Here is a 24,553-nt window from a genome sequence, read left to right as displayed (position 1 = left end):
AGGCCAACCAGCTGCTACAAAAGGGTCATGTGCTCGGAAGCGTTTTATCAATTAGGGCTCTGTAGGAAGAGTTCAGCAGTTAAGGAAGAAATTTGAGAGGTGTGTCCGAATGAGAAAAAGCTGTTAAACATCTTGTTCAAAAATTCTAAACAGGGATTTATTTATTTTGTTTCCCAGGTTCAAGTTAGTGGATCCTGCTGAAGGGAAATGCGGGGTGATAAAAGCAGATGGGATTCAGTGTGAACCCTGCACTACAGTCTCTAAATGGATTTGTGAAAAAGACGCTCTCCTCATTAGACAGTGACATTAATTACGTGTATTTTCTAAGTATGAACTATAAATTCTACTTTAGTTTCAGTCTGTCACATGAACGATGAATATTGAAGATGAGCTTCAAAGGGAAAAATTGGGCTTGTGCCCTCCCACTTTTCTAAGGTGGATAAAGACAGCCTGAAAGGCTTTTCTTGCATTTGAAATTCAGGTCCTGTCTGGGCTGGAAGATTAAGGTGAAGGGAGAACTAGTGAAATGACATCACAAGTAGAGCTGGGAGACATTTTTCCACTGAATAGTTTATTTGCCAAAAAATGCAGTTTTGGAAGGAACAAGACTATTCACAAACTGGTGTTGAATTCACTGAATAGTTTCAGCCAAAATAATAATAAATAATAATAATAATAATAATAATACTAAAAAAATTCAGGCTAGATTCACAAGAGGACATCTAGACATGGCTGTGCTATTTTAGGACCGTTTTCTGTCAGCAACAGAATCCATTCCCAGGAAAGAGCTCATCATACCTTATAAACAGATATGAGTAAGGCAAATATATTGCAGACCAAGGTTACACAGGTCAGACACCTTCAAGAACCTAAAGAGCTGCAGAGAAGGCACCTAACTCAAGCAGCAACAATCTGCCCTCTGGAATTTGGCATAATTAGCATTTGTGTAATTAGCAGCCTGGACATTCCAGCACTACACATTGTTGCACTGCAGTTTCTTTATAAAAGACACGTAAGAATATTTTACATGAAAAAGTGCCTTAAAGAAATCTGTCCCTGAAGCGCAGCCTGCGGATGTGAAAATTGGCAGTCAGTGAACAGGGGCAGCACAAAAGTTGGGCAGGGAGGGGAAAGAGGAGCCTCCTGGAGAGGGGGGCAAGCATGTCAAGCTGGTTCTAGGCCCGTGCCACATTTTCACCAAAGGAGGCTCCCAGGCACAAATTCAGAGGCTGGGTTTGCATGAAGACACCCACACTCCATATCTCACAGGGCAGCACAGCTGCATGGCTGGCTGTAAACAACAAAGGCGGACAGAGCTCGGAAGTGCCACCACCACATGGAACCCGACCACCTGGGCCCAAGGCCAAAGACATTCTATGGCATCCAAGGGGTTGCAGGGATGGCTGTCTGCAGGAAGGTTATCCTAATGATTAGGTTACCCTAATTTGTCACAGTTTGGGGACACAATAAGGAGCCATGAGAACCATGTCCCAGTCTGAAGGGTGCAAACCCCAAGATGACAAGAAATTATTAAAGGCACCAGGGATCAATTGGAGCTAATGGGATGAATTGTGCAAGGGAGAAATTTTCCGACTGGTGCTGAGGAGACTATCCCCAGCAATAAGGGAGGCTGAGAATCTGGGATATTGCAACCTCCTGCCCTGCAATCTGTTTGGGGACCATTGTGTTAAAATGTATGAGTGGCTTCTCTCTGCTTGTGGTCTACTCCATGGGGGAAGGCGACCACAGCTCCTCGGGAACTACACACAGTACAGGTTGATTAAGCTGAGTCACTAAACAACTCCAGAGAGGTACCACCCTGTGACAGCATGTACTTCCGTAGTCACACTCTACACCCTATTGTAATAATCTTTATAGAAAATACACCTTGTAAGGCATCACTTGAAAACTAATAACTTGCTGGTCAATAATATCATGGTGAAATGGACATAGCAACATTATATGTAAAGTTATAAATTTCCCCAAATGATGTTGTTGGCACACATTCAAACGGACAGAGCCCCAATTAGGCAGCATTGGTCAAGCAGGTCTGAAACAAAGGAGTGTCTTCCCCTCAGTTTACTTCTAAGTTGTAAGACAGCGAGAGGAGGAAGACAGGAGACAGGGAAAATCTGCATTTCAGGAAACAGGTGAGAAGAAACAGCACAGAATTTTTCACCACCAGACATGTCGCCTTGGTTCACGAGTCCCCTCCCACTACACGCTCCTCTTCCTTCGTAGGGGTATCAGATTTACTGCAGATCCATTTTCTTGATGTGCTGCAGCTGGAGCTGATGACTCTGAGGTCTTCATCCAGGTACGCGCAGTCGACTCCACCTTGTATTTCAAATCTGTAACCCAGAGACAATTGGAGCTAGAGTCAATGTGTGCCAGGCACAGACCGGGGGAGACACCCCAGGTCAGGGAGAGGAGCTGATGAACTTATAGACCCTCCGGATCCCCCCTTCCTGCACCAGGCCCCGCTCCCGGCAGGAGGGGAAGTTAAAGCAGCCAGTGGGACATTTCCATCACCTCTGACCCAACACAAAGGAAAAAGACTCACCGATGGTCAAACTCAGTCCCGTTGGCCCATTTCCAGATCTGGCCCGCGTCCTTCCAGAGGCCGATCCAGTGGTCCAGTTTGCCTTTGTAGGGCAGCAGGGAACCCTTACAAATGCAATATAAGCAAACAGCTGTGTTAGACCCTGACTCTGTGCTGCTCCAACACCTCACAGAGCCCTGGGCAGTAGGGGATTTCTACAGGCCTCTTCCATTGTTATTGGGTGAAGGGATCAGATAAGTATTAACCCTTCACCCTCCCCCGTCCTCTTTTTTGGGGCTGCTGTGGCATCCACTGGGTGAAGCAGGAATTGAGCTGCAAGGTCACTGTTCACCCAGCAGCCCCTTCTCAGAGCACAGCAAGGCCAGGAGGGGGAGGGCAGACAGACCCCTGCCACCAGGGCAGGGCACTTGAGGGATGCAGGCACAGAGCCGGTCTCACCTTCAGAGGGATTCCCCCACCTCACCCATGAGGGAACCCTGGGGCTGAGCTGGGGAGGCAGTTTTTCACCCCCTCTAGGCCCCAGGCAGCCCATTGGCCGGGATCTGACTGAGGTGGCCCTGTCCTGCACAGCAGGAGTCTCCCACCTGGGGCTCTGAGCAGATGCAAAGTTGGGGAAGTTGGAGCCCCAAGTCCAGCCAGGATTCAACTGCCAGAACCGCACTGACTCTGTCCACCCAGCCTGGGAGGCACCCGGGCTCCCCTCTGCCCTACAGGGGCTGAGCCCAGCCTGACTCCAGCCCTATCTGTGGTGCCGATGATCGCTGTGCTTGGCACAACACATCTGTGCTTCTCACCAGCTCTTGCAGACTCTCAATCCCAGCCAGGGAGGCAGCATGTGATGAGCAGAAGCTCTGGCTGTAGGTCCAGTTCCCTTCGGCCTTAGAAAAATAGAAGTATTTCCCTCGGTTCCTGAACCAGCCGTCCGGGCACTGTGAGGCAGCAGCGGGGCCAGGAGGAGGCTGCTTAGATTTTTCCACTAAAAAAGAGAGAGAGGGAGAACCCAGGGTGAGAGACCGTCCCTTTTCTCATCTCTCTGTGGAGAACAAGCAGGAACAGCAACACAGGAACGGCCAGACTGGATCAGACTAGCGGGGCTGACGACTGATCTCTGAGAGCCACCAGCACCAGCTGCTTCAGAGGGAGGGCAATGCACCCCCTAGTGGGCAGTGGTGGGATAGCCGGCCCCAGGGAACATTTCCCCCAAATGCCCTCAGAGGCTGGCTAGGCCCCAAAGCGGGAAGATTTATATTCCTATTCGTACCCTGATTCAGAGAGAGAACAGCCTGCCAAGAAGGGTAGGAGGACACTTCTGTCTGCCAGTGGCTGGCTCCTGGCCTGAAGCAGGCGGGTTTGTGCCCCTTCCACACTGAACCCTCTCCAGTATGACTGTGGATGGTCCCATTATCCACATCAAGGTCCAGTCCTTTGATGAATCCAGCTGAGCTCTGGGCCTCAGTTACATCCTGCAGCAGCGAGTTACCCTGAGCCGGAGGCTGCCAGTTATGTATTTAATGCATCAGGATTCAGAGAAAGAAGTTTAAGAGTGGTGCGGTAATTCAATCAATTCCACAGAATGGCCACACCAAGCCCCATTCATCTTTACCTGGACTCCTCAGCCCAAGTCCCATTGCCCCTCCACCCAGAACACCCTCAATGAGTCCCTGTGCATCCAGCTCCCCCCCACAACCCCAGGCCCCCACCCTCAGACTGACCCACACAGAATCCTTTCATCCCAAACCTGGATCCCCCACATTAGGCCGCTCCACACTGGAATCTTGTCAGGATGAGCCTTCTGTCCCCACCTGGTACACCTGACACAGAGAGGCAGGGCCCTGGCCCTCAGGGTGTTTCTGGGGCAGGCCAGCCGGGCCATGCGCTGTGTCAGGGTCAGATGCAGCCTCATCATTCAGTCCCTGTCCTGGGAGGTAGGGGGCTGCAGGGATCTCCCACCTCCATGCAGCCAGTGGCCTGGGCTCTCCACGGCCAGGCTGGAGCCTCCACATTTATTGACAAATAAAATTTGCAGAATTTTAAAATATTGTGTGCAGAATTTTTCATTTGTTGACACAGAATTCCCTCAGGAGTACAAGCAGCAGGGAGAGGGTCACATAAAACCACTTTTAAGCCCCTCCCTGAAATTTAACCCTTTTGCTGCAAAGAAAGTTACCTACAAGTAATCACTGGAAACGTTTAAAGTTCCTGAGTTGGGGGAAGGGCTTTGACTCAGATTTGTGCAGCTACAAAAGGTGTGAACACATCTATGGAGCTTGGCAGCTCAGTCCAGGAGGCAGTGCAGGGTGAATACTGAGCGTGTCATTTCAGCTACTAGTTTTGTGGGAACAGGTACAATAGGCAGAGGCACAAGCAGAGAGGCTGCCAGACCTGCTGGGCTCTGCCAATGCCACCTTGAAGACAAGGGGCACTCAGATCCATTCAGTTCTGACAGCCTCTCTGAGCGGGTTTCCTTCCTCACCCATCTCACGTATCAAAGCATCAGATACCCTGGAGTCTGCAGCCTGACCCCAGAGCTCACTACACTGGAGTGGAACATGGGAGCAGTGAGCACCCCTTCTAATAACCCCGGCAAGCCACACTTGGACCCTGCTCCCAACTGCTAGATCCTCCTGCACCCCACTTATCCCCTGCAGGAACGTGTAGGGCTGCACATTACCAAAAGGCTCACACTGCAGGGAACTATTCTGTAATTGCACACACTGTCCCTGGGGAGCCCTCCCTTTGGAGACTGCTGACCCATGGGGTAAAAATCTCAACAGCAGGGATGGGGCTTCCCCCCACAGCAATATAGCTCATCCCAGGGATGCTGTTACCCCTGTCAGCCCTGCTGTGGGACAACCAGGCGGAGGGAGGCAAAATGGCCAGATTAGTAACCTCAAATCACCAGACTGCAGACAAGTTACCCTGCTCAGTGAAGATCAGACAGGGGATTCCTGTCAGTCCATAAATTCAAATGCGTGTAAGGGAGAGTCCCTGGGTACAAAAGGGAGCAACAGAGCGGGCTGGAAGCCAGAAAAGAGCAAGTGTCTCGTGTTCACTGCCCTGGATGACTGGGACTCAGGAAATCCCGATACAATTCCCAGCTGAGCCCGACTCCCTGGCTGACCCAGGGCGAGTCACTTCGGCCTGGATCCACAAAGGGACTTCAGCATTTGACGTCCAGCCTTGCAACGCCAAACTTTTATTAGCCTAGGAAATCACTGGAAGAACAATGCGATCTACAAGGCCTGAGCTGGGTGCCCCACGCAATGAACGGGGAGGGAGGGGCGTCTAAGTACAGGATCCACAAGAGCTAGGATGCCAGACAGGGGCTGCCCAAACCAGCCAGTAGAACACAGTGACCAGGGTTGTGCCCCATGCCCTGCCCCTCTCAAAGCTCAGCCCCCAAGCCCTGGCTGCAGGGAGGGGCCCAGCCCTGCTAACAACCTGCAGTGGGAAATCCCCCTCCTGGAGTCAGGTACCCACGTCACTTCTTGTGATAGTGAGCTCAGCAGGTGTCACATCCCCTGAAAATAGCTGGGGACAGAGGGTGGGGAGAAGAGATGACATCCTTGATAACCTTTAACTTGTAGGGTTCTTGCCCCCGATGTGGGAGACCCTGCTTCAGTCCCCCTCTCCCTGAGGAGCAGGGATTGGAGAACAGGAAGTTCCCACCTCTCAGGTGGGTGCCCTAAGCACTAGATTATAGAGGGATTCTAACTCTCTGGCACAATTAATATTTAAGTATTCAATCAAAGTGGAACAACTTCAACAGGAAATATTGAGAATACCCCTCCCCCCGCCCCACCTCAGACTGCCCAAAGCTCAGTGGCTGGGCTCTCACCTGGGAGGTGGGAGACCCCTGCTCAGATCCTGTCTCCCCTCACACAGAGGGGACTGGAACCGGGATCTGACATCGGAGGTGAGGGCCCTAACCACTGGGGCAGGGTTAAGGTGGGAGGGTCCTTGCCCCGCACCTGTTTCACAGAGGCAGGCAGCCTAAGCACGCCTGCCCAATCCCACCCCACAGGTAAGACAGGCCTTGGGTGTCGAGGGCCAAGCAGCAGCTCAGGGAACTTCTACAGCAAAAGCACCATCCCCAGGTAAGCCAGGTAGGCACCCCCAGGGTTCAGTGGCAGCCGGGCAGGGGGTTGGCAGATCACAGGGGTGCCTGAAACTGGGACTTCGGTGCCTTAGCACCCTGTGGAACCAGCCCCGGTGCCTTGGCTCCCACGCCACCGAATGGGGACAAGGACACATCCCTGCCTCACAGGGGCTGTGAGGAGAAATCCATCAATGTTATGATGCTCTCAGTGACGGACACCATAAAAGAACCTAGAGAGAATCCTGTCTGACCTGACTGCTAAAGCAGTGAGGCGAGGAGGAGAACACACAGAGTTGTGAGCCACTAAGGATAACAAACTCCCCCACACTCAGAAACTGAACCATCAGAGAGAACCACACTCAGAGACTGAACTTACCTCCCAAAGCTGCTGCTAAAGCAATGGTGATTACCACCAAGACCACGACTATGGCAATGAATACACCTCGACCTTCAGATAAAGCCGCTTTCCTCAAGTTGCTGTAAACTGGATCATCTGGAAGATAAAAACCCGTTAATGCTCCTGGGGCTACGGAAACCAGAATTGTTTGCCATCAGGCTCTGATCTGACACACACCAGGTATTTATTTTGATTTCTAAAATGGTTCTGTCCCAGCTCTGGACACAAATATTAACTCGAACTCCCATCCAGACTGTGAAGGAGAACATCGCTCCTGCAAACACCACTATGTGGTTAATTAACCAATTAATCCCCAGAAAGGACCATGCAGAATTCAGAGGGATTCGGAGGAGGTTGGAGGATGATCAAGGGCCTGGAGAAACTACCACAAGAGATTGACAAGCCTGGAATGGTTTTGCCATGGAGAGGAAGTAAATGAGAGGGACCAGGATAAACTGTCTATGCAATACAGATGGGACAGAAGGTAGCTGGGAGCTTTTGTTGGTAAAGGTGTGGGCAGTCCCTGCACACCCGCGTGTGGCCTGGTGTGGCACTGTGGGTGCATCCCACAATTTCCCTTGATTGGCAGCAGTAGGTTTGCGTTAACAGCCCAGGGCAAAGAGATGCCAATACTAATTAAGAAAATAGCACTTCCCTTTTCAATAAGGCTTCAGGACAGGGTCAATTACAACAAACAGTTCATACGGCGCTCACCTCAGGACCCTGCGTCATGGATCCCAGAGTTAATCTGTGAAACCAAGTCTCATGAGGTTGGTCTCCTAGAGCCTGAGAGAAACAACCACTGCTGCAGCCTACCTAGCTTCTATTCCCCTCTCTCCTTCAGCTCCCTCTTTCTCTTTATAAAGCACAGGCCTATGGCGGGGGCAGGGCTGCCTTGATTACACCCCAGGCTGTCCCAGCTGTAGCCTCCTGCCTGTCCCTTAACGGGGTAGTTCACTCCTTCCCAGTGATCTCTTTTCATAACACAAGAACAAGGGGACATTCAATGAGATTAAAAAGGTGGGAAAGGAACTATTTTTTCCAAGCAACATATAATTAGACTGTGGAGCCTGCAGGGGTGTAATCAGGAAGGACAAAACACAATTGGAGTTGCAGCTAGCAAGGGATGTGAAGGGTAACAAGAAGGGTTTCTACAAGTATGTTAGCAACAAGAAGAAGGTCAGGGAAAGTGTGGGACCCTTACTGAATGGGGGAGGCAACATAGTGACAGATGATGTGGAAAAATCTGAAGTACTCAATACTTTTTTTGCCTCAGCCTTTTTTTTTTTTTGAAGCAGAAAAGGTCAGCTCCCAGGCTGCTGCACCAGGCAACACAGTATGGGGAGGTGTAGCGGGGCAGTCACCCTGCTCCCGCCTTGAAAGGGTTAAAGGCCAGCCCTTAGAGAGCACTGGGGCTGAGAGCCAATCATGAGCGGGCTGGAGGCAGCCAATCAGGACCCGGCTGGGCCAGTATAAGAAGGGCTAAGGGAGGAGCTGGGTCAGTCTTACTCCAGCCTTGGAGGACCAGACCAGACCAGAGGAAGGGTAAGAAGTGCTAGGGAGCTCCAGCCTGGCAACTCCCCAGACTGAGGCCTTGTTAAAGGGCAAAGCAGGTACTGGGGCTGCAGAGGTACAGGCAGAGGCAGCTGGTCCAAACCCCTTGCCAATGATGGCCATTACAGACTGCAGTTTGCCCCAGAGAACAGGGGCTAGATGACAACTGGCAGTAGCCACTGAGGCAAGGTAGGTATAGAGGGTTGGGGGTTCCCCTGGGAGGAGAGACCCAGAGTGTGGGGGTACTGCTGGGGGTAGAACCCCAAGGTAAGGGGCACCAGGGTCCAGGAGGGACACGGGGCCTGAGGTAGGCAAGACAGCAGCCAGCAGGGGGCTCTCCAAGTGCTGGAAAAGAGCTAATTCCTGAGGCAACCAGCAGGAGGTGCCACTGCGGTGAGTCGTTGATCTGCTACAGGAGGAGGTGAGCAGCCTTCAGGGGTGAAAGAATGGGTTAAGAACTATTTAGAAAAGCTGGACATGCACAAGTTCATGGGTCCTGATCTAATGCATCTAAGGGTGCTGAGGGAATTGGCTGATGTGATTGCAGAGCCATTGGCTATTATCTTTGAAAACTCATGGCGATCAGGAGAGGTCCTAGACGATTGGAAAAGGCAAATATAGTGCCCATATTTTAAAAAGGGAAGAAAGAGAACCCAGAGAACTACAGACTGGTCAGCCTCCCTTCAGTCCCCGGCAAAATCATGGAGCAGGTCCTAAAGTACTCCATTTTGAAGCACTTTAAGGAGAGGAAGGTGATCAGGAACAGTCAACATGGATTCACCAAGGGCAAGTCATGCCTGACCAACCTGATTGCCTTCTATGATGAGATAACTGGCCTGTGGATATGGGGAAAGCGGTGGATGTGATATATCTTGACTTTAGCAAAGATTTTGATACGGTCTCCCACAGTATTCTTGCCAGCAAGTTAAAGTATGGATTGGATGAATGGACTATGAGGTGGACAGAAAGCTGGCTAGACTGTCAGGCTCAATGGGCAGTGATCAATGGCTTGATGTCTAGTTGACTACTGGTATCAAGCAGAGTGCCCCAGGGGTCAGTCCTGGGGCTGGTTTTGTTCAACATCTTTATTAATGATCTGGGTGATGGGATGAATTGCACCCTCAGCAAGTTTGCAGATGACACTAAGCTGGTGAGAGAGGTGGATATGCTGGAGGGTAGGGATGGGTTCCAGAGTGACTTAGACAAATTGGAGGATTGGGCCAAAAGAAATCTGATGAGGTTCAACAAGGACCAGTGCAGAGTCCTGCACTTAGGATGGAAGAATCCTATGCACAGCTACAGGCTGGGGACCGACTGGCTAAGCAGCAGTTCTGCAGAAAAGGACCTCAGGATTACAGTGGACGAGAAGCTGGATATGAGTCAGCAGTGTGCCCTTGTTGCCAAGAAGGCCAACGGCATATTCGGCTGTATTAGTAGGAGCATTGCCAGCAGATCAAGAGAAGTGATTATTCTCCTCTATTTGGCACTGGTGAGGCCACACCTGGAATAATGCGTCCAGTTTTGGTCCCCCCACTACAGAAAGGATGTGGACAAATTGGAGAGAGTCCAACGGAGGGCAACAAAAATGGTTAGGGAGCTGGAGTACATGACTTACAAGGAGAGGCTGAGAGAACTGGGATTATTTAGTCTGCAGAAGAGAAGAGTCAGGGGGGAACTTGATAGCAGCCTTCAACTACCTGAAGGGGGGTTCCAAAGAAGATGGAGCGAGGCTGTTCTCTGTGATGGCAGATGACAGAACAAGGAACAATGGTCTCAAGTTGCAGTGGGCGAGGTCTCGGTTGGATATTAGGAAACACTATTTCACTAGGAGGGTGGTGAAGCACTGGAGGGTTACCTAGGGAGGCGGTGGAATCTCCATCCTTAGAGATTTTTAAAGTCCAGCTTGACAAAGCCCTGGCTGGGATGATTTAGTTGGTGTTGGCCCTGCTTTGAGCAGGGGATTGGACTAGAAGCTCCTGAGGTCTCTTCCAATCTGAAAATTCTATGATTCTAACTCACTGCCACAGGAAATTGAGAACAAGAATTTAGGAAAGTTAAAAAAGAGATTAACCATTTATATGGATAAAAAGAATAGCCAGAGAATTGCCATAATTAATAACCAAAGGTTGGCAGGAAATTTGGAAAAGAGCCTATGTACCAGGGAGAGTGAATCCACAAAACCCCTGTGGGAGTTCAGTCTTAGCAAATCCTCTTCCCTAGTGCCCAGAGCCACATCTGAGGGCACAGTAAGCGCACTGGCAAAACACAAGTGAATGTGCTGTGGCCACAGGCAGCTACACCTGTTCCTTGCCCTGCACAGAGGCAGGGCTCTGAGTGTGTTAGGAGTGTGCACACCTCAGCCTGCCTGCTGCTCACACACGGAAGGGAGGATCTGACCCTTTCAAACAAACGGAAGGAAAGGGCAGTGACAGGAGGTATCCATGGAGACATGAGCCAAAGGGGATAGACCATGTTGTCATAAATATAAAAGGAAGGGTAACCACCTTTCTGTATACAGTGCTAGAAAATCCCTCCTGGCCAGAGGCAAAATCCTTTCACCTGTAAAGGGTTAAGGAGCTAAGGTAACCTCGCTGGCACCTGACCCAAAATGGCCAATGAGGGGACAAGATTCTTTCAAATCTGGAGCCCGGGGGAACAATGGGTTTGGTCTGTCTGTGTGATGCTTTTGCCGGGAACAGATCAGGAATGCAGCCTCACAACTCCTGTTAAGTTAGTAAGTAAGCTAGCTAGAAATGCATTAGATTTCCTTTTGTTTACTGGCTGGTAAAATAAGCTGTGCTGGAGGGAATGTAGATTCCTGGTTTTGTGTCTTTTTGTAACTTAAGGTTTTGCCTAGAGGGATTCTCTATGTTTTGAATCTGATTACCCTGTAAGGTATTTACCATCCTGATTTTACAGAGGTTTTTACAGATTCTTACCTTTTCTTTAATTAAAATTCTTCTTTTAGGTACCTGATTGCTTTTTCATTGTTCTTAAGATCCAAGGGTTTGGGTCTGTGTTCACCTGTACCAATTGGTGAGGATTCTTATCAAGCCTTCCCAAGCCCTACACCCCTTTTCCTGGGGGGGATATTTTGGGGGAAGACGTCTCCAAGTGGGCTCTTTCCCTGTTCTTTAAAACACTTGGTGGTGGCAGCATACGGTTCAAGGACAAGGCAAAGATTGTACCTTGGGGGAAGTTTTTAACCTAAGCTAGTAAGAATAAGCTTAGGGGGTCTTTCATGCAGGTCCCCACATCTGTACCCAAGAGTTCAGAGTGGGGTAGGAACCTTGACAACATGTGCCGTCCTAAAAATGCACGTGTAACAACAACCACACGAGAGAGCAGCGGCAGGAAACAAGCAGAGTCCATTGAAGGAATACAGCCCCTGCTGCACCGGGGTGGGATGGGGGGGGCAGTTACACCCACCACTGAAAGTCAGCATCTCTCTCCAGCCTGTTGCTAGGCAGGAAAACTCCAGTTACCTGGTTTTCCTCTGCTCTTCAAGTCTCTGGAGCCGTTAAGAGGCTGCTCAGACGGATCTGCTTCCTCTCCCTCCCTCATCTCTCCTCTCAGTGAGGCAGTGGTGGGTGCTGGACTCTCATCAACTTGGACCCCTCTCACCAGCAGCAAGAACCAGCTTCATGCAGCCGTGGCAGAGTCAGCTACACAATCCTCCACGGCTTTGGCTCCCCTCCCGGCTGACCTAGAACCTGAAATGACACAGTCAGGACAACACAAGGGTCAGTGTGTTTGTTTATGGCATCCCATTCCCCCATCCCTCAGAACAAACCCCAGAGGTAAGAACAGCGTAGTAACCAATACCCTCCGGTGTCATCAAGCCCCTCACTGAAGATTTCCCATTTCCTCTCATCCTTCCCCCTCCAAATTCAGCAGGGGAGGGACGCACTGAGGCTGGATGGGGTGCAGACAGGGATGTGCAAACTCCAGACATAAAAGGCAAGTGTGCACAATACAGAACTGTGTGTAGTGCCTCCCCCTACACTGGCAACTCTAGGGAGATGGAGGGGAAGGAGTTTGGGAGGGGCACAGACACAGGACTCAGCCTCCCTCACCCCGAGATTGCATAAAAATCAGTGGTTTAAAATTTGGTGTTTTTATTTAAATACTTTTTTTTAAATAAACCCCAACTTAAAATTAAACTTTTTTTTTATTATAACAACCTATGTTAAGGCCTAAATTTACTATAATACAATTAAAATAATGTACATTTAATTAAAAAGAATACTATTCCAGCAGAACACGTTTGCTGATGAAGTCTTGAAGAAAGTCAAGCCGCTGAGCGGGTGCCAGTCACTGGCTACGCACTGGTGATAGTTTGTTAAAGCAGCTTTGGACAGCAGTAGCCTCTAATGCAGGTACAGAGAGTATTCTCTTCTTTCCAGTTTATTCAAAGAAACCGATTGGGAGTTGAAAAAGCAGCAAAGCTTGTTTTGCCCTTCTAATCTATGGATGAAAACAAGGTGAGCTCTATAGCCATGGTTCTCAACCTGCGGCCCAATCAGCACGCAGCTACAGCCCATGAGACTTCAGCAGGGCCATACACGTAGTACTGGATGCAGCCCACAATGGTAAATAGGTTGAGGACCACTGCTCAAAACTCTTAACGAAGGTGGCGTGGGAGCCACAAAGGACTCAAGCACTGCATCACAGCTCCTAGCTTTTAGGTGGCTAGAAAATCCAAGGAACACCATTGTGATCCACGAAGCTGACTGAGGCACACATGTGCTTATAACATCAACGGGGAGCCAGCATGTTAGGTGGAAACAACGAGGGGTCCTGTGGCACTTTAAAGACTAACACATTTATTTGGGCAAAAGCTTTCATGGGCTGGAGCCCACTTCCTCTGATAAATTTATCATAGGACTGGAAGGGACCTCGAGAGGTCATCTAGTCCAGTCCCCTGCACTCATGGCAGGACCAAGCACCTAGAGTGACCATCCCTGACAGGCGTTTGTCTAACCTGCCCTTAAAAATCTCCAATGATGGAGATTCCACAATCTCCCTAGGCAATTTATTCCAGTGCTTAACCACCTGACAGGAAGTTTTTCCTAATGTCCAACCTAAACCTCCCTTGCTGCAGTTTGAGCCCATTGCTTCTTGTCCTATCATCAAAGGTTAAGGAGAATAATGTTTCTCCTTCCTCCTTGTAACAACCTTTCAGGTACTTGAAGATTGTTATCATGTCCCCTCTCAGTCTTCTCTTCTCCAGACTAAACACACCCACTCCTTTCAATCTTCCCTGATAGGTCATGTTTTCTAGACCTGTAATCATTTTTGTTGCTCTTCACTGGACTTTCTCCAATTTGTCCACATCTTTCCTGAAATGTGGTGCCCTGAACTGGACACAATACTCCAGTTTGAGGCCTAATCAGCGCAGAGTAGAGTGGGAGAATTACTTCTTGTGTCTTGCTTACAACACTCCTGCTAATATATCCCAGAATGATGTTCCCTTTTTTCCCCAACAGTTGATACATATTTAGATTCTGGTCCACAACGAGCCCTAGATCCCTTTCTGCGGTCTACAGCCTGGTGACCACAAAAGCCAAAGATGCCACTATAACTTCTTCTTTCTGGTGGTGGCTCAATGCTAGTTCGGGTGCGTGCACGGCACGTACACAACTGCTGGAAGGTTTTTCCCTAGAGACTACCTGTCAGGCTGGCAGTGGAGCCCCTTGGAGCAGTGCCAGGATGGTGCCCTATATATATGACCCTGCCGGCCCAACCCCCCCTTTAGTTCCTTCTTGCCGGCTACTCCGACATTGAGGAAGGGGGTGGGTATGGAATAGATATGAGCAACACATCTCGAAGAACAACAGTTACAAAAAGGTGAGCAACCGACTTTTGTTCGAGTGGTTGTGTAACCCACACACCTTCTGGGTGCGGTGTGTTGTCCCATGTAGTGGCACAAGCTCATGCGGTAGACGCTCATGCACTAAGCTCCAGAGGTCCCCGGTTCGATCCTGCCCAACGACGACCCCGCATGAGCTAAAAGCCATCTGGCTCTTACCTAAGGCTGTAGAGCAGAATTATAGAATATCAGGGTTGGAAGGGACCTCAGGAGGTCATCTAGTCCAACCCCCTGCTCAAAGCAGGACCAATCCCCAACTAAATCATCCCACCCAGGGCTTTGTCAAGCCTGACCTTAAAAACTTCTAAGGAAGGAGATTCCACCACCTCCCTAGGTAATGCAGTCCAGTGTTTCACCACCCTCCTAGTGAAAAAGTTTTTCCTAATATCCAACCTAAACCTCCCCCGTAACAACTTGAGACCATTACTCCTTGTTCTGTCATCTGCTACCACTGAGAACAGTCTAGATCCATCCTCTTTGGAACCCACTTTCGGGTAGTTGAAAAGCAGCTATCAAATCCCCCCTCATTCTTCTCTTCTGCAGACTAAACAATCCCATTTCCCTCAGCCTTTCCTCATTTGACCTCTCTCTGTAAGTGGTCTCGGTGCCACTACATGGGACAATACACCACACCCAGAAGGTGTGTGGCTTACGGTTGCTCATATCAATTCCAGTTAGGTGAATCCTAAGCCCTACCTCAGAAGTGGGGTCAGAGTCAACGTGTCACTGACTGAAGAAATACTGTTTCGAACGCAACGTCACCCCTAGCTTAAAGGACAATGGCGCAGTGCAACGTGAAGGTGTGAACAGAGGACCACGTCGCCGCCCCGCAGATTTCCCAAAGCAGAACATGAGCCAGGAATGCAGCTGAAGAGGTGGGGGAACTTCTATCCGATCACAGCAAGCACGGATGCAAGCTGTAATCCAGGAGGAAATGCACTGTGAGTAAACTGGCCTTGCATGTGTTCGGCTATAGCCACAAACAGTTGCGTTGACTTTCCAAATGGCCTCATAGGGCCTATATAGAAGACAAGGGCTCTTCTATTTGTATTATTACCTACGATCCCTGGTCATCACCAGGATACAGGACTTTTAAGTCAGGGGTTCTCAACCTTTTTCTTTCAGAGGCCCCCAGAACACGCTGTGAAAACCTCCAAGGCCTACCTGTGCCACAAAAACTCTTTTTTTCTGCATTATAAAAGCCAGGGCCAGCATTAGGAGTAGCAAACAACATAATTGCCCGGGGTCCCATGCCACAGGGGCCCCCATGAAACTAAGTTGCCCAGGCTTCGGCTTCAGCCCCAAGTGGCGAGGCTCGGGGCCTCAGGGTTCAGCCCCATGGGGTGGAGCTTCGGCTCCCTGCCCTGGGCCCCCACCAAATTTAATGCCGGCCCTGCTTGGCAGCCCCATGAAACCTGCTTGAGGCTCCCCTGGGGGCCCCGGACCCCTGGTTGAGAAGCACTGTTTTAAGTCATCAGATTTAAATACAAAACTTGTTTTGATAACCCTTTTTTCTTACCTCGCCATAAGACTGTCAGGCATCCAGTTTCCCACCAGAACTCCTGGTGGAAAAGGGACCCTGGCAGCTGGGGTGGGCAGCACCGACCAGACCGATAAAAGTCCAGGTGCCCCTCAGCAGGGGGTCGGAGCTAGAGCAGGCTCCGGACCTGCAGAGGGCTGGGTGGGGGGGCCGGGCAGCAGCTGGGACCCTGGACCCAACCCCACCGGACTGTGTGGGGCTGGGGAGGGGACCTGAGCCCGTCGTGCAGGTGGTGGGGGACGGGGGGGCTGTTTTGCACCTGGTTCCGCACACCCAGGGCTACAGCCCCAGGTGCTGCTCCCACCCTCCGAGCTCCCCGGGGCTGCTCCCCTCCCGCACCAGGGGCCGCTGCTGCTCTGGAAATCCCGCCCCCCCCCAGAGCGCGTCTCCTCCTCCCCCCCCCCTCACTGCCGCCGTGTGTGTGGGGGGGGGGGGGAATAGCCGCCAGCTGCTGCAGCCTCCCATTCCCCCGTCTCCGGCCGGGCCCTGCTGCAGCCCCCCCCCCCCCCCCCCCAACCGGGGAACCGGCACCTGCGGCCCATGCCCCGGCCCCTGCCCCGCGGCTCCCAGCAGCAGGCGGGGGTGGGGGGGGGCACCAAAAGCCCGAGCCAGAGGTTCCGGGGAGGGGGGGTGTCCGCAGCCCTGGACTCAGCTCGGGGACACGCGCCGCCCTCACCTGCGAGCCGAAGCCTGGCGGAGCTCGGCGCGGCGCAAACACCTGCGGGATCAGTCCCGAGAGGAAGACCCCGCCCCGCGGGCGTGACGTGGAGCCTATCAGCGCTCGCAGCAAGGACCCCGTGCCCTATTGGGATCCGGGAAGTGCTGACGGATTCCGTCCCCCAGCCAAAGAGGGGGGGGTCTCTGCGGGAAGGGGACAGGTGGGAAAAGACAACCCCAGCTCGGCGTAGGAGAGAAGGGGTGTCGATTAGCTGTTGGGGCTCAAGAAAGACCTTGGGGGTCACTGAGCAGATGTTTTTAGAGAACTTGTCACAGTGGACTTGTGGCACCTTAGAGACTAACCAATTTATTTGAGCATCAGCTTTCGTGAGCTACAGCTCACTTCATCGGATGCATAAAAGTGGAAAATGCAGTGAGGATGTTTTTATACACACAGACCATGAAAAAATGGGTGTTTATCACTTCAAAAGGTTTTCTCTCTTGCTGGTAATAGCTTATCTAAAGTGATCACTCTCCTTACAATGTGTATGATAAACATGGCTGCTACTCTGAAACTTGCCACTGTGTGCAGCGCCATTTTAAAAAAAAACTAACAGTCAGGGTGGGAGTGTCAATGAACTAGGGGTCACCCAATGAAACAAATAGGCAGCAGGTTTAAAACAAACAAAAGGAAGTTTTTCTTCACCCAAGGCACAGTCAATCTGTGGAACTCCTTGCCAGAGGATGTTGTGAAGGCCATGACTTTAACAGGGTTCAAAAAAGAACTAGATAAGTACCTGGAGGACAGGTCCATCACTGGCTATTAGCCAGGATGGGCAGGAATAGTGTCCCTGGCCTCTGTTTGCCTGAAGCTGGGAATGGACAACAGGGGATGGATCGCTGGATGATTCCCTGTTCTGTTCATTCCCTTTGGGGCACCTGGCATTGGTGAGACAGGATACTGGGCTAGATGGACCTTTGGTCTGACCCAGTCTGGCTGCTCTTATGTTCTTATGGAGTCCAGGAAGACCACAAGGGGCTTCAAACCTACTATTGCTTTTACATGGGAGACACCCAGACCCTCGGATGGGGATGGGGCTGTTTCCCTTGTGTTTATTTTCATGTTTATGAATGTTGTTGATGCTGTTGTGTGTATGGCACATGTAAAGGACTTGGAACTTGGTCCTGCCATGAGCGCAGGGGACTGGACTCGATGACCTCTCGAGGTCCCTTCCAGTAATTATATCTTTCTAGGAACTTTCCAGAAGGGACAGGCTCTGAGGAACTTTCACAACACAGAACCTTTTATAAGGGCTGCGCGCCCGTCAGCAGTTGCTGTCCGTTAGCGAGGCAGCCAGTAACGGACTATTTGTGCCAGGTTCAGGAGGTTTCCTTCACCACAGAGCATCCTCACCTGGGACTGACTGACTTGTCGTGTGTGACCTAGTGAACTTACCATCTGTTCCTGTGCTCCTGATCTCCTGTCCCCGGCAATCGCTGGAGGCAGTGGTAGGTCCAGGATCCACCAAGCCCAGTCGCAGACGACCGCTTCTGTGTCCATCATCATCCCGTGGATCCGTTGGGACTTGGTTCGTTGAGGACCTGCAAGTACAAACTTTTGGTTATTGCCAAGGGCTGTTTGGGGACCTGGCTTCAGGCCCACTGTTGGGGCAAACCACTGAGTTATTTACTGTTTTTATTTTCCTTTCCCCTTTGCATTCCCTGGTATTGTTAAGTTCTCTAAATAAGCCCTGTTTGTTTTGGAAGATATTTCCTTCTGTTTACCTGGTGGACTGAGGGAGGTTATTCCCCAGACAATAGATGCTGGTAGCCAGTCAAAGAACCTGGCCCTGTTACAAAACATCTGGGTAACAATGGGGGCCAAAAGTTCCTTTTCAAAAACGCCTTTCCCCATTACAAGATTGATACTCAGAGCATGAACGCCTCCATCTGCCCTAATGCTCCCCAACTTCAAAAAGACCCTGACACAAGTCAGCCAACCAGCCCCCAAACTCTGAACACCTTACTCTAAGCAGAGCTTTTACCCAGAAAAGGAAGACGTGCCAGAGACACCATGAAGACCACTAGGGGCTTAGCTATTGATTGTACATGGAAGGTGCCTCTTCACCACAGTGAAGAGCGTCAATATAGAACAGTAAAGTGAGACAGGCAGTTCTCCCTCTGGGTTAGGAACTGAGACAAAGGAAAACACTCTTATTTACATGGTGTAGGCCAGGGGTCTCAAACTCAATTTACCTTGGGACCAGTGCCAGTCCTCAAATCCCCCCAGTGGGGCCAATAATAACCCGCCCCCCAAAAAAACTCCACCCCCCACCTGCCTAAGGCTCTGGGAGGGAGTTTGGGTGCTGGGTGCAGGCTCTGGGCTGGGGGAGGGGTGCAGGCTCTGGGAAGGAGTTTGGGGTGTGTGGGGAGGGGGTGCAGGCTCTGGGAGGGGGTTGGGGGGGTGCGTCGCTTACCTGGGGCACCAAGGCGGGGCGGGCTGGGGGGCCTCCATGTACTGCTGCCCCCAGGCACCGCCCCTGCTGCTTCCCATTGGCTGCAGGGACGCTTGGGGCGGGGGCAGCGTGCGGAGGGACAGCCCTCCCCTCCCCACCACGGGGCCGCAGGGAGGAGCCGGCAGACAGGTGGAGCGAGCAGGCAGATGCCACTTTGCTCCACTGCGCTGCCAGGGCCCTGGGCCATTTTAAATCACCTGGGGGGTGGGAGCGCCCGGGGGCGGTAGGTGGGGCCAAGGGAGAGACCTGGCCCCAAAACTGCTGGAGCCCCGTGGGCCACACTGGGGAGGTTCGCGGGCCGCAGATGGCCCGCAGGCTGCGAGTTTTAGACCCCTGGTGTAGGCCATAGAGCTAGGCAGTGGTGACTGGTGCTCCAGGAAGGCATGGGGGGTGATGCTGGAAAAGGGGAGGGGCCAGCAGGGGCCACGATGGGGGGGCCAGCAGGGGCCATCACCGCCTCTGCCCCTCCCCCCCCCCCCCCCCCCCCCCGCACACATCTCCCCTGGGGCTTGTTACATCCTTGGGGGCAACAGTTTTAGGAAGAAATCACTGGAGACACAGAGAGCTGTAAACCTTGAAAGCAGCCATTTATTGCCACACACTGAACTAACCAAAAACCAGCCAAAACTGGCTGGGCTATCCCCTAATAATCTAACTCGGTTGCCATAGCAACAATAAGGTTCTATTACCATGACAACCAAATGCACAACATATTCCTGCCCCCCTTAATAAGAACATCCCCTAAATAAAACAGACACTAAACTAGAGAAGGAGGGTAGACTGCCTCCGTTCCCAGCTAAACCCTGGAGATTATTTTGCCCCGTAACCATGGGTTCACCCTAGCTAAAGATCCAGCCATTGAGGAGGCCTTCTGTCTCTCGGTGGATTACGGCGGACTTCTGGTGTTGTTGCTCCCAAAAGTGTCTTGGGCGCAGGCCTGACAATGGGCTCAGGGTTCCTAGGGCGAATGGGTAAGGATGTGGTATCAGCTCGTTCCGGGCAGGGGGGTATCTCAGCCACCAGCAGTAATGGAGGGGGACAGTCAGGAACAGATGACTCTTGATTCGGTGTCTTGCCAGAAGCGGTGAAGTCAGGCAACTCAGCTGAAGATGTGTCCTGAGGACTGGCATGACCTGGCAGCAGCTGATCTACACGTCGCCGCCAGGTGAGATCCTCTGCAGCCCGGACTGTGTCAGAAACAGGCCCTGTTTGAGCGATGACAGTGGCAGGGACCCGTTTAGCTCCAGAAGTATAATTCCGAGCCCAAACTGGCTGTCCCAGGCTACAGGTTCGGTCTTTTGCTCTGGGTGCACGCCTGGTAACTTGATCTTGCTGCTGACTTTGCACAGTTTGTCGGGGTTCAGAAGGTTTCAGCAGATCAAGGCAAGTGCACAGCTGTCGTCCCATCATTAGAAAGCCTGGGACGTGGTGTATCCCATTTGCCTTCATAAAATTTTGCAAGTCCTGAGAGACGAACTGCGGTCTGTTGTCACTCACAAGTTGTTCTGGCAGACCGAAACGACTAGAGTCCCCGTAGTTTTTGGATAGTACTCTCTGCAGTAGTGGACTGCATTATAGAGACTTCTGGCCATTTAGAATGGGCATCTACCACCACCAAGAACATGCTTCCTTCAAGGGAGCCAGCGAAGTCAATGTGAATACTTTGCCATGGGTTTTCAGGCCAGTCCCATGGGTGTAGGGGTGCCCACTGGGGTGCATTCCTCACACCCTGACATGACATACAAGCTCTTGCCTTTTCTTCAATAGCACTGTCCAATCGAGGCCACCAAAAATAGCTTTGTGCAATTTCCTTCATGTGCACTATTCCACAGTGACCGGAATGTAGCTATTCTAACATCTATGATCTCAGTGGTGGTGGGATAATGACATGTCTCCCCCACAACAAACCAGTTTGGATTGATAACTCCGTCCTCCTGGACATGTAGGTAACAAGGTCGGGTGAGATCGGAGAGGTTTGTCGAGATGTTCCATGCATCACCAGGTCCATAACTTAGGACAATACCGGGTCAACTCGAGTTGCCTTCTTTACCTGAGTAGCGGTGATGGGTCTATTCTCTACCTGTTCAAAGTAAAAGATTTCCTTCTGGGCAATATGTTGACGTTTGATGGCAGAGGCAGCCTTGAGAGACCATCCGCATTGCTGTGCAGAGTGGATTTCCGATATTTGATTTCATACATGTGTGCGGAAAGCAACAATGCCCAACATTGCATACGACTAGCAGCTAATGGGGGAATGCCTGTGTGGGGTCCAAAAATTGAAGTCAGAGGTCGATGGTCTGTGAGAAGAGTAAACTTCCGTCCGAACAGGTACCGATGAAACTTCCGAATTCCGAAAATGATTCCCAATGCCTCATGTTCGATTTGGGCATAGTTAGTTTCTGCTTTGCTTGGAGTGCATGAAGCAAAAGCAATAGGTCTGTCTTCTCCAGAAGGCATAATGTGTGACACGACTGCTCCCACTCCATAAGGGGAGGCATCACAGGCCAACTGTAGGGGTAAGCATGGATCAAAGTGCGTCAGAACGTCAGAATTTAGCAATGCATCCTTAGCTTTGTTAAATGCAACATCACAGGCTTCAGTCCACTTCCAGGCCTTGTTCTGCCCAAGGAGTTCGTGAAGTGGTTTTAGCAGTGTGGCTAACTGTGAGATGAACTTTCCATAATAGTTTAATAGTCCTTGAAACGAGCGAAGCTGGCTAACATTTCGAGGAGGGGGAGCCTCCACAATAGCCTTAGCTTTTGCAGGGGCCTTATGAAGACCTGTAGCATCAATGATGTGTCCCAAATATTCAACAGGGGGCTGGAAGAATTCACACTTGTCTTTGCGGACTCGTAGGCCATGCTCTTCCAGTCTTTGTAGGGAAGTCTCTAAATTCTTTAGGTGATCCTCCTCATTCCTTCCAGTGACCATGGACTCCTGGCAAGCCACACAAGATCTGGTCCATAGCCCTCTGGAACAGGGCGGGAGCAGACGTTATTCCAAAGGGTAGATGACAGTATCAATAAAGCCCTTTATGCGTCACAATAGTCAACAGCTCTTGGGACTTTTCATCGACGTGCATCTGTATATACGCTTGACTCAGATCAATCTTACTGAACTTTTGTCCCCCAGCCAGGCCTGCGAAGAGGTCATCGATGCGGGGAAGTGAGTATTGCTCTGCACACACCACTGGGTTGACAGTGACTTTAAAACATCATTCTGGGATGTATTAGCAGGAGTTTCATAAACAAGACACGAGACGTAATTCTCCCACTCTACTCCACGCTGATTAGGCCTCAGCTGGAATATTGTGTCCAGTTCTGGGCACCACATTTCAAGAAGGATGTGGAAAAATTGGAGAAAGTCCAGCGAAGAGCAACAAAAATGTTTAAAGGTCTAGAAAACATGACTTATGAGGGAAGATTGAAAGGAGTGGATTTGTTTAGCATGGAGAAGAGAATACTGAGAGGGGACATGATAACAGTCTTCAAGTACCTGAAAGGTTGTTACAAGGAGGAAGGAGAAACATTATTCTCCTTAATCTCTGAGGACAGGACAAGAAGCAATGGGCTTAAAATGCAGCAAGGGAGGTTTAGGTTGGACATTAGGAAAAATGTCCTAACTGTTAGGGGGGTTAAGTACTGGAATAAATTGCCTAGGGAGGTTGTGGAATCTCCATCATTGGATATTTTTAAGGGCAGGTTAGACAAACACCTGTCAGGGATGGTCTAGATGGTGCTTGGTCCTGCCATGAGTGCAGGGGAATGGACTAGATGACCTCTCAAGGTTCCTTCCAGTTCTATGATTCTATGAAATATCATGACCTTTAATATTGCCTCACCATCACCAGTATGGATAGAGGATTATGTTCTGACCAACATAAAAACATTCACCTACTTGGGCAACACCATCAGTCTGGATGGTGGAACAAGCCAGGACATCTGGAATAAAATCAGTAAAGCCAGGAACACCTTTAGGAGCTTAAATACAGTCTGGAAATCATCAAACTACAACACCAAAACCAAACTCAAGATTTATCAGAGCTGCGTGCTTTCAACACTACTTTATAGTGCAGAAAGCTGGGGAATGAGAAAGTATCACATACCCAGACTGTCTTCATTCCATATGACCTGCCTCCGAAAAATCCTCCATATCTTTTTGCCCCAGAACAATTTCAAACCAAGATCTATTGACACAGTGCAGCCAAGAGGATCTGAGCACCATCATTGCCAGGAAGCGTTGGAGATGGATCGGCCATGTGCGTCAGATGGAAACTGATTCCATTACCAGAGTAGCAATAAGATGGACACCTGAAGGCAAGCGAAAACGAGACTGCCTGAAAACAACCTGGCGAAGAGCTGGGGAAGCCAAGTGAAAAACCTGGGGCACAGCTGGGGAACCATTGAAAGACTTGCCAGAAACAGACAGGAGTGGAGGAACTTCGTTGCTGCCCTAAACGCCAGAGGCATCATGGGAACACGATGCTGATCAATGCAAGGACCTTACAGGCCCGTTCCCATCTATACAATAATTTGAATAATACTGGGCCTGATCTTGGGACAAGAACCTGTCAACCCTCAAAGTGATGACTGGGGATTCTTAAGTAATCAAATATATATATAATCTATAGATTGGGCTACAATGGAGGACACTCAGATATTGTGGGGGATGGGCAGCAATACAAAACCCGAAAACAGAACCATGCACGACTGATGCTAGTCACACCACTAAAGCACTGGACAGCACTCAGATACCATGGGGAAGGTGTGGTATAAACCTGAACAACCACATATGAAATCAGAGCTTCATGCTACAAATAGCTTTAGGTAACAAAAATCACCACCACCACCTTCCAAAGCAGCATAAACCTGTGCGTCAAAAACTCCAAACAGCCACAAGTTACCAAAGAATGGGTTCTGTAAGAGGCTCTTACCTGGCCTGGCATCCAGTCGGTCTGTTCCTCAGTTTACCTCTGGCCATGCCTCAGTTTCCCCTCAGCAGTTGGGTAGAAACTTCAATGTAGCTCTCCACAGTCACCATGCCAACAAGTGTCCTCCCTCCTCCAGAGTAAGTGAGGATCCAAACAAAATAACACAAGCCCTTCCTCGCCCACAGTCCTCTTTCCAGCATCTCCCCTTACCTGCAGCGTTCACAGAAGTCCACAATTCCCACTCCAGCATCTCCACACCACCTTCTTCCCAAGATGCAAGGGAGCGAAGGGGGCAAGGAGATGGTGCGGGACTGGTGTCTTTACTTGGGTGGGGGCAGGGGAACTGGGCCCACTGCATTCTTCTCCTCCTGCCAAATGCAGAGTCCTTTACTGGAATGGTCTTGATGGTTTTGGGGTTAGCACTC

At 50.7% G+C, this 24,553-nt stretch overlaps 2 protein-coding genes across 5 annotated transcripts in view; one reads left to right on the top strand and one right to left on the bottom strand.

Moving 5' to 3' along the window:
• Positions 1–555, top strand: part of LOC125621674 (killer cell lectin-like receptor subfamily B member 1B allele A) — a 43,345-nt gene extending 42,790 nt beyond the window's left edge. For both annotated transcript variants that reach the window (XM_075119556.1, XM_048818803.2), the window contains exon 6: positions 178–555. In XM_075119556.1, coding sequence (XP_074975657.1) covers positions 178–304 — 127 coding nt within the window. In that variant the 3' untranslated portion in view covers positions 305–555. The remainder of the gene's footprint in view (positions 1–177) is intronic.
• Positions 551–23,509, bottom strand: LOC125621684 (C-type lectin domain family 2 member D). Of its 3 annotated transcripts, XM_075119557.1 has the most exons (7): positions 23,304–23,509; positions 18,139–18,284; positions 12,099–12,326; positions 7,039–7,155; positions 3,358–3,539; positions 2,564–2,667; positions 551–2,351 (listed from the first exon to the last, which is right to left on the bottom strand). In XM_075119557.1, exons 3-7 carry the CDS (start codon positions 12,175–12,177, stop codon positions 2,201–2,203), a joined length of 633 nt encoding a protein of 210 aa, XP_074975658.1. In that variant the 5' UTR covers positions 12,178–12,326; positions 18,139–18,284; positions 23,304–23,509; the 3' UTR covers positions 551–2,200. The 3 variants fall into 3 exon arrangements, with proteins under 3 accessions (XP_074975658.1, XP_048674771.2, XP_048674770.2); XM_048818814.2 differs by lacking the exon at positions 23,304–23,509 and having other exon boundaries at positions 18,139–18,291; XM_048818813.2 differs by lacking the exons at positions 18,139–18,284; positions 23,304–23,509 and adding an exon at positions 16,702–16,810.
• Between the last annotated feature and the right edge of the window lie 1,044 nt (positions 23,510–24,553).

The sequence above is a fragment of the Caretta caretta genome, chromosome 14, assembly GCF_965140235.1.
Source record: "Caretta caretta isolate rCarCar2 chromosome 14, rCarCar1.hap1, whole genome shotgun sequence".
NCBI classification, from domain to species: Eukaryota; Metazoa; Chordata; order Testudines; family Cheloniidae; genus Caretta; species Caretta caretta.
Note: the sequence above shows the minus strand (reverse complement) of the source record. Positions and strands in the feature narration are given on the sequence as shown.